The sequence below is a fragment of the Urocitellus parryii genome, chromosome 6 (genome assembly GCF_045843805.1).
Source record: "Urocitellus parryii isolate mUroPar1 chromosome 6, mUroPar1.hap1, whole genome shotgun sequence".
NCBI classification, from domain to species: domain Eukaryota; kingdom Metazoa; phylum Chordata; class Mammalia; order Rodentia; family Sciuridae; genus Urocitellus; species Urocitellus parryii.
Window position 1 is genome coordinate 192,186,820 of NC_135536.1, and position 9,931 is coordinate 192,196,750.

At 48.6% G+C, this 9,931-nt stretch overlaps 1 protein-coding gene across 1 annotated transcript in view; it reads right to left on the minus strand.

Moving 5' to 3' along the window:
• Window positions 1–9,517, minus strand: part of Ptpn1 (protein tyrosine phosphatase non-receptor type 1) — a 58,569-nt gene extending 49,052 nt beyond the window's left edge. The window contains exon 1 of the mRNA XM_026390963.2: window positions 9,307–9,517. Coding sequence (XP_026246748.2) covers window positions 9,307–9,369 — 63 coding nt within the window. The 5' untranslated portion in view covers window positions 9,370–9,517. The remainder of the gene's footprint in view (window positions 1–9,306) is intronic.
• Window positions 9,518–9,931: the final 414 nt, after the last annotated feature.

Below are 9,931 nucleotides of genomic sequence, written 5' to 3' on the forward strand. Positions count from 1 at the left end.
CAACCTCTATCAAGGGGACAGGGTGGGGATGGCTCCTGTTCACCACCAGCAAAGCCTTACTTGAGCAGGGATGGTCAGAACCTTTTAAAGCCATCTGCCGTCCACCTTGCCTTCTGAACCACTGGCTTGAAGCAGCCGTTCCAAACCTCTGTGAAAGAAGTTTGTCTACTTGCTGGAAAAGCAAGAGGTGTCACTAAGCAAAGGAATCAATGACTTTAAAATAACACTGCTGTACCTCAAACTGTCTAACTTGCAAAGCGCTGAGAAAACATGTTTTGAAATGTAGCCAACTAGAATATAGATCGTGTCCTACATTCAAAATTTGTCTTTCTAGAAAGCATGTTTTCATGGCAAAGGATATAAAACGAGCTGTGAACAAGAGACTAAAATTAGCTCAAACCACAAATAACCTGCCCTGCTTATCACTTCCTCAGGATCAACCTACAAAATTCAACACTAAAGGCGTTTATAAAACTAAAGGTGGGACGCCACTGAACCCTGGAGCTGCAGTTGTCTCCTTCTTCCCTCTAAAGAAGACGTGGCACTCAACATTACCAAAGGTGACATTTTACTAATTTAAAGGCAAGTGCAGGGGAAACCATCAGAGCCCAGTTTTGCCCTGTAAATAAAACGGCATGTTCCAGGCAATCCTTAAGTGGCTGGGCGGTCAGCCACCTCCCCAGACTCAAGACAGGAGCTGTCAGGAGCTGTCGGCTGGCCGCGCCCAGCTCCAGCTGTGCTTGCACCACAGCTGAGGAAATACCAGCCTCCTGCTGCAGACCCCAGCTCGCCTCTCCAAAGCCATTTGTTTCCTACTTTCAAAAGTGACATCTTCCAACAAAGTCTGTTGGGAAACACAAAATTTGTTTGTCACTATCAGCAGGGGAACAAGTTGCAAAAGGACGCTTAGTTGACAAATATGCACGTGAAAAAAAGGTACGAGGTTTGTTAAACTTCACCTTCCTTCACAGCGACTCCCTCTGCTGGGGTGAGCTTCATGCTAAGTTTTTGGGGGAAAATTCAAGATCAGGAAAGGAGGAAAGCCAGTGGTTAGGGTGAGCAGGGAGCCTGCCAGCTGCCAGCGCCCACCCCGCAGCGCCACTCCGCACATGCCAAAGCATTCCCGTTAGCCCGCGGGAAGACTGGAGCGCAGCGGACCTGGAGGTCAGTATTTGTGCTGTGAACAGACCACATAAAGTACTGCTCCTGGCACTCACATCTCTGGATGTATTCAAGAGAAAGTGCCAGAAGGATGCGAGGGAGGTTTGGAAATGCTGAAAACCCATGTGACCGGATGCCACCTCTGGAAGGACCCAGCACCACTCTGCTCCACTCCCCCTAGAAGGGCGGCAGCAGGAGGCGGCGTCCAGGTGGCGGAGAGCACTGACGGTGATGCTAAGGCGACTTGAGGGAGAGCCAAGGCCAAACAACGATGACGGGACAGCAGACCCCTCCCTGCCAGAGACCACCGGTACCTGGGCCTCCCCATCCGCCAGGGCAGGCCTCGTGCTGGTGTCCTTCCAGAAGCAAACAAGGCCCAAGCTGACGGTTGGAATAGTGAAGTGACAGGATCAAGAGGGTAGACACAGCAGGGACAGGTGTCATCAAGGGAACTGAAAGCCCATCCACCACAGTGCGCTGGAGGCAGTGTGCGGATCTGCTCCACGGAGCGAAGCTCTACAGAAGTGACTTCTCCCTTTGACATTTTTAAGTAACCCCTGTTCTTAAGAGAACCCCAACAACGTGGAGTGACTCCCAATGTCCCCTTTCCCGTAAGCAAGTCCACAAGTGTATGATCCTGAGCGCCCCATCCTCGTCCCAATAATAGAGGACAGGCTGCTGGTGGGAACCTGGTGTGGCAATTTTTAAATGACACTCTCCCAGAGGAAGAAATGTGCCAAGAAGGTCCATTAAGAAAAAGTGTCAAGGGAAAAACGTTTCATAACAAGAGGAGGAAAGGAGTGTTCCTTCTCTAATCACTAGCTAATAAATTTTAAAAATAGAGCTTTGGGAACCTAGTTTTGTTATGCTCATCTTGTCTTTGCAAGCGGTGCCACTCACCCACAAAAGCCACAGACCCGGCCCAGGCTTTTCCTTCTTGTCTTAAAAGAAAAACAGGTCTCAGAAGTAAAAGAGAAAGCCCGAGGAACACAAGACCACGTGCACCCAAAAGCTGACTCCAACAAGTCACCCTCAATAAGGACTCAGAGTGTCCCAGCACAGACTGATGAAGAGCAGGCGAGAACATGCTACTTTCTAGAGAAAATTTAGCCCTTGTCACTCTGCTGACAAACCTACTGTTGACTCTGAGCCCCCACCGCAGGCGGGCTGCTGAAGCACTTCTCCCCCACACCGGGGGCTTTTGTGTAAAACTGCCTTGGCAAAATCGGAAGCATTCAGAACTGAAAATGCCATTTAAAAAAAGAAGAAGAACTGAAAGTCCTTCATCACAGTTACTATTATTTTATCAGCAGTGTAGTGCCTCAAGGTCAACATTTTGGGGGACAAGATTTTTCTTGAGCTGCTGTGGGGGAGCATCTTCCCTGTGAAGTGGTCTTGTTTCCAGTTTTCAGACATTCAAAATGACAAACTGCCAACAAGACACTCATGATCAGGTCAAGCTGCCCTGAAAAAGAGGAAGGGGCAGCGCTGAGCTAGGAGGACGCCCTCCGCCGGGTGAGGCGCTGTCTCCAAGCGCTGGGGATCTGGGTACTTTCTTCTCAGACACACAGATGTGTAAACTATCCTTTTATTCAAATGAAGCTCAGACCAGCTGTAGGTTTCTTTCTAAAATTACAACATAAAGGGCAACTGCTCTTTGTGTATCTGGCTGGGGTTGAATCTTTCGTAAATTCTCAAGAATCAGTTCCTCTATCTTTTACAGGAAAACCACCCAATTGCCAGTTATAGGAAAACTGCAGCGAAACTACATGTCGGGACTACTCATTTTCCCACATCACCAGGCTGAATGAACCCTACTTTTAAAAATGTTTAATGCCCCAATTCTTTTGAGTTGTTGGCTACACTGACAAACCTGTAAGCTTTTTAGCCTAAGTGTGCCTACCCCACCTTACGAAACTGAGGAACCACTGCAGCTTTTACAAGGACTACTTCTGGAACATTAAATTCTCTTTGTGAGTACGTTAATGACTTTTATTACTTGACTCGAACTTAATGATCAGTTAGTTCAGGATTTAATTTTACACAAGAGACGAAGGAACCCACTCAGCACTGGTAGTGTTATAGCTAGGACTACAACCACAGCCAGACGCCCAAGACACCAGAAAGAGCCACAGATTACCGTCTCCTCTTGGCACTAAGGGTGATCTGGTCAAAGGCCAAAAAATGCTTGCCTTTACTGGTTACAGTCTGAAAAAAAAAATGTCTCTGTAAGGGTTGCTACTTTGTGGAGAACCATATTTTATAACCCATAATCAGCAAATATTTTATGCCTGGGCACAGTGACACACACCTATAATCCCCGCTGATCTGGAGGCTGAGGGGGGAGAACTGCAAGTTAGAGGCCAGGATGGGCAATTAAGCAAGACCCTGTCTCAAAATTTAAAAATTTTTAAAGGGCCAGGGATTGGAGCTGAGTAGGTCGAGTGCTTGCCTAGCTGGATCAGGTCCTGGGCTGATCCCCAGTATGGAGAGACAGACGATTATAAAATGAACCAAGTTCCCCGAAGCCCCTCTGGAAGGCTTGAGAACAAGCTAAGAGTGATGAGATCAGAGTAAATGAACACTCCTCCGAGAAAGTCATTATCACCTCCCACTGCCTGTGAGGTGGTCTCACACCAAGAACGTTCAAATGTGTGGTTAAGTGCAAAGCCAGGGGAGACCAAACTGAGAACGTCCATCCCTTCTGGGTAGGCATTCCAGCTGTCCTTCCAAAGCCACAGAGCCAGCAGCACGTAGGCCATGACTCAAATTTGGTAGTTTTCTCCCAAAGTGGCCGCTACTATGGTTTCTCTCACTCTCCCCCACGTGCAAAGGGACTTGGGAACCATGTCTTCTACATCCTTACACATGGCCAGGCTAGCACAGCTGGCAACCAACTCAGTCCCAACATCTGATGGGCACTTCTTCATGCCAGGTGCAGGGGACTCTAAGATCAATGAGACTGACTAGGTGACCTCGGAGAGCCTGGCCTCCAGAAAAGACAGACCCAAGATGTAGAGAATCAGCCACAACGAGAAGAGCACCTCAGAGCAGACCAGCCTGGACTGTGTGCAGCGCAGAGGGCAGAACACGATTCCTGTGAGAGGACTCGAGCTGAGGTGCCTGTGGGACAGCATCCTCAAGCAGCGCTGGGGGTGGGGCACAGAGGAGTGAAGGATGAGGCTGGGTCTGGAGAAGGATGCACCTGCCGGTGGGACTGAACAGAAGCCCTTGCAAGGGGGAGACGTAGTCAGGGCAGGACTGCGACCCGGCTGCCCTGCTCAGGAGTGTGGACCTCAGCAGGCATTAGGAAAGCACTCACAGTTACACAGAGGAGTGGCCGCTCAGGCTCAGCTCTGTGTTTAAAAGGAGACTCTAGTGATAATGAGAAGAACATGCACGGTGAGAAGGGGGAGGCGGAGAGTGTTGAGGGACCAGATTAATGGGTCACCAATTTCGCTCATTTCTGCAGTGTGACGCTACAAACAACTGCGGTCTCATGCAAAATTTGAGAGCCTATACCCCTGGGGTGGATGTGGTGACCAACCAATGAAAGGTGGAGAGGGAATCACAGGCTAGTGTTAAAGTCCCCAACACTCCTAGGCACTCAATGTGCACAGGGGTGCCAAGTTTCACCATCTGAGAACAATGACCCAAGCAGAATTCCAAGTTCCCTGAGCATGGCAGCATCAAGGAACATGCCCAGCCTATCTGCCGGTATTAGCTGTTACTGGGAACCAATTAACATAAACACTGCAGGGAAGAAGGCCAAATTGAGCAAAATACACGAGAACTCAGGGAGGCACAAGAAAAAGTATCAGTGATTAAAAGCACAGCACAGAACAAAAATTGCCAAAGGATTCTGCAACCAAAAAAATCAGGAAGGGGAGGGGAGGGGAAGTGGGGATAGGAAGGGCAGCAGAATAAAACAGACATTATTATTGCTGTATATATATACATGACTGTATGACCAATGTGATTCTGCAACCTGTACACTCAGAAAAATGAGAATTTATACCCCATTTGATTCAAATGTATGATATGTCAAGATCATTGTACTGTCATGTGTAACTAATATAAATAAATAAATAAATAAATAAATGTCAGGAAACAATTAAGGGACTAGAAAGAAAAAAAAAGAGAAAAGAAAGACAAAGAAAGACAGCTATTTCAGTGGTCCATCATCTAGGAATTTCCATGGGAAATTTCTTATTCATTTCTACCATGAAATTCAGCATACATTCAATTAATTACATTATTCAATGCCAGGCATGTCCTCGAGGTTTGGGGAGCTAATCATACTAAAATGGATCCTGACAGCAGGTAGCTAACTGGCTGCCAAAACCCATTTGCTTTTATCCATTTTACCATTACCTCCAGCTGGCTTTTTAGAACCATCTGACACGGCTTGGTGACCTCCAGAAGTCCCAAGGACACCTACAAATAAGCTGGTAATGCCAAATGATGATAACAAAAAGTTCTTCCCTCCCATTTTTCCTACTTGAGCTGCCAGTTAATTCAGTACCAGTGCAGACGATTACAAAGGCCTTACACCCTTTCCAAAGTGGCGTTCAGACACCTAAATTTAGTTCACTCAAACCAGGGCTAAACAAGAACGCTTCCGTCTAATGGGTCACTCAAATGACTAGAACTTCCCAACCTCTCCATGTCATTTCCGTTTGTCTTTTTTCTTTAAGTAAAGGGAGTCATTGTGTATACATCTTTCTCCTATGCGCAATACAGATCCTTTTTTCCTCTGGAAAAAAAAAAATGGCGTTTGGTAGACATTATTGGGAAGTTTGATATTCATCCTCTTGGACTATAACAAAAGCTGTAAGCCAGGATGGACTCTGAGGGCATTACTGTTACACCAGGTTTGAACCTAGGCGGGCACTGGACTGTATTTCATAATGAACACAGCTCTAAAACCAAATGCCAACCAGAAGTAGGCCTATTTACAAAGCCTGACTCTAACACGAATAAATCTTTCCTTCAAGTCACAAGCTACTGTAGCAATCTCCTTCATCCCAAACAATCAGATCATTCATACTGAAAATAGTGAAGTGCGACAGAGAGAATCAAAGACAGCAGAACACCTGACCCGCGCCTCTCCACCACAGAGGATCTTTCCCTCATCAGAGCCGCTCGCCACCAGCCCCTTGTCCTCATCTGTGCTGCCTGTTGGACACAGGACCAACTCAAACATGAGGCTGACTGCCACTTTTCAACCCAGATTCCTTCAAATCATTTAAATACTAAAAAACAATTTTAGAAATCAGTAACATACGCCAGCATTGCGGACTTTCTCTACAGCTAAGTGCTTCCTGGTACCTATGCCGTCTATTAGCACTGAAGATTAAGGACGGTCCTGCTGCTTTATCAAAGTGAGGAGCCTGTTTCCCACACTGCCAACTCACCCACAGTCAAAGCGCACTTCACCCTTTGTTCAGGTTTGTGCATCTTTTTGTTTTAATTAGAAGACAGAATAACAAGAAATTACCATGCTGCCTTATTTACAAAGTTTTAAGCAAAAATTATATATTATTTTTCTGACAATAGACTAGACAAGCTCAAAGTATGACTTTGTATAAGGCTCTCCTCATTATAACATGCGATGAAATACTAGGTCTTTAAACTTCCATTTTCTACCAATCATAAACACATTTCTTCGAATTCTTAAAATTTAATGGTTTTGTGAAACTGGAGTTGTGATTCAGTGGTAGAGCACTTGCCTAGCATGTGTGAGGTACTGGGTTTGATTCCCAGCACCACATAAAAAATAAATTAATTAATTAATAAAGGTATTGTGTTCATCTACAACTAAAAAAATTTAAAAAACAATTTCATGGTTTTGGTACATTGACATGACCTTGGAAAATCAGCCACTTTAGATTAACCCAAGGTTACTTGAATTCTACATTTTTAGAAATGACACAGTAATAAAAATTTAAAATTTACTTTAAAGAGTCACTTTAAAATTTAAAAAGAAAGCTTCTAATTTCATTTTTGTGGTTATTGTTGTTGTTGTTTTGAAATTGAACCCAGGGGTGCTCTACCACAGAGCTACACCCCCAGCCCTTTCTATTTTTTATTTCAAGACAAGGTCTCAATAAATTGCTGAAATTAGCCTTGAACTTGAGATCCTCCTCTCTCAGCACGCCTTGAGTCACTGGGATTAGAGTCTCTGGGATTACAGGCTTGCACTTGTGCCACCACCCGGCCACCAGACTCTGATTTCAATGTTAGAAAAGAAAAACATTTCCACAGCAGAGGTGAGAAAATCTCACAGTGACAATTCTTTAAGATCAAAGGAACCACCTCCAGGAATGTGGCAATCCGGTAAGAGGCTGGAAAAATATTAACATCTTGACTAATTAATGGGATTAAATGTGGTGAAATTTAAGAACAAAGAGGGAAATTAACTGAAGACCCCATTCAATGCCACTGGGGTTCTTTATTTTAACAATGCACTTGGGGTCAGGTCAGGCCGCTCTGACCTAAAACTATACGAAATCAAATTCAATCATAACCTATTTATAATATGGATTTGTTGCCAATTCAATCAGTTTCACTACAAAAAAGATTTCCTCTTACTGTGATGGAGTAGACCAGTATCAGTTCCAACACTTCTCACCAATTTTCGGGGAAACACACTCTGGACTCTACTGAATTAAATCCAATACAAAGTGTCCACATACTCTCAAAGTCACTGCTGGAATTCATTCAACTAATTCAGAGACTAGATATGGAATACAAATTTTATATATTGATCAATCATACTGAGGTAGATTATAGTGGTTATACATGTTAGTCCACCAGAAGCTAATATCCATTACAGTCCAAGTAAAAAGAAACCTGTCAAATAAATTTAAAAACCAAGGCTACCCCCAAAAAAGGTTTTTGTTAGCCAAGCATACCAAAGAATTGCCTAAAGCTTTCCTCTTTTTTTAAGTGAAGCTCAAAATAGACTTTAATACTAGTTGATGGATCTCACAAGTTGCCTTTTGAGCCTAGAAGCTGAAAACAGAACACCCTGCCTTCTCCCTTTACACAAGCAACAATCTATTTTGTACATGGCTTATTTAAGATACTGAGCAAGTGTGGTTTTGGTTAATCCTCACAACCCCCGCAGTGACATTTAATCGGGAGTACATATTTTCTTTAGAGGATTTAGCTGCTTGTGAAAGAAGAACCTCTTCATGTTTTCAATCTGTGGTGGTAGAGGTATGTGGGAAACCGTCCTAACTTCATTCATGAACCCCTCCTAACCCACAGGCAGATAAGGTCTCAGGAGACAAGAGCACCTCATCCCTGACCAGAGGAAAGATGCCACTTTAAGAGGGTTGAAACGTTTACCTTCCCTGCTCCCTGCCTGGCTCCCGTGGGGTGGGCACTGCAGGTGGCTGGTTCCTTGCCCTGATGCTCCCAGTTGCTGCTCCTCCACCTGAGCCACAGACCTTCCCGGACTCCCTCCTCCAAGGCAGGGAACCCTCCCAGGCGGTCACCCTCCACCGCGACGGGAAGCTGCTCTCTCCGCAACGCTTGTCACCACCAGAAATCATTTGCTCTGTGTTCCTGCTGGACTCCAAGCTGCACTAGAGAGGGTCTCGCCTGTCCTGTCCAACCTGGAGCCTGCAGGGCACAGACTGGCCAGTGCACACCCCACAAATGAATGAACAGGAAGGGGGCAGGGGACCGTCCTCGCGGGGACTGGACGCTCACCGAGACCCAGGGAAAGGAAATGTGAAGGAGGGAGGGGAGCAAGCCTCTCCCCCAGGAGACAAAGGAAGGGCGTCCGAGGTGGTCCAGCGCAGAAGAGGAAGTCGCGGGGGCGTCCAGCCACCCGGGAGACAAAGGGTGGGCAGGCGGGGGGCGGGGCCGGGGCGGGATCGCGTCAGGGGCACCGGCGGCGGCCCCAGGTCACCGGCCGAGGGTCCCCCGCGGGGTGGGAGGCCAGGAGGGGCTGGGGGCGCGGGCGAGTCGCAGGCCCACGCGGCGGACAAAGAGAGGGGGTGGCCCGGCCGCCGTCCGGTAGAATCCCCGAGCCGAAGGGCCGCGCGGACGCGTGACTGGGGCACCCGGGGTCCAAGGGGAAGGTCCGCGCGGCCTAAGCCCGGGCCTGCCGCGCTCCGGGCGCTCCCGCACCTGGTAAATGGCCGCCCAGCTCCCGGCCTTGTCGATCTGCTCGAACTCCTTCTCCATCTCCATGACAGCCAGGGCGGCCGCTGCGCCTCCCACTCGGCCCGCCGCGCCGTCCGCCGCTCTAGGCCGCCCCGCGCTCTGAGCCCCGAGGCCCGCTACCAACCCTACTCCCGCCGCTACCGCCGCCCCAGCAGCCGCTGCTACTTCATGTCAACCCGGCAGCCGGAAGTACGCACGGCCGGCCGCGAGCTCCGCCCCCGGGGCCGCGGGACCAACCAGCGCTCGGGAAGGTCGGCGAGCACTTCCGCGGGGCGGGGCCGGGGGCGGGGCCGGGGAAGCGGCCGCAGCCCCGCGAGACATCCGGCCGCGCGCGCTCCCGCCTCCCCGCCGGGCTCGGCACGGGCGTGGCGCGCGCCGGTTGCCTAGGCGACCCCGGGCCCCGCCCTCGGCTCGTGGACTCGCGAGGCGCGGGCGGATCTTGAGTTCAAGGCGCGACCCGGCGGGTTGAGTCACGTCGTGAGTGACCTTGAGAGAGTCGCGCGTCCCTCCTGCAGCGCCGGCGCCCTGGCCTCAGTGCCGCCAGTGGGGTGGGAGTGCGGGCAGCGTGCTCCGTTGTTTGCCTCGGCTG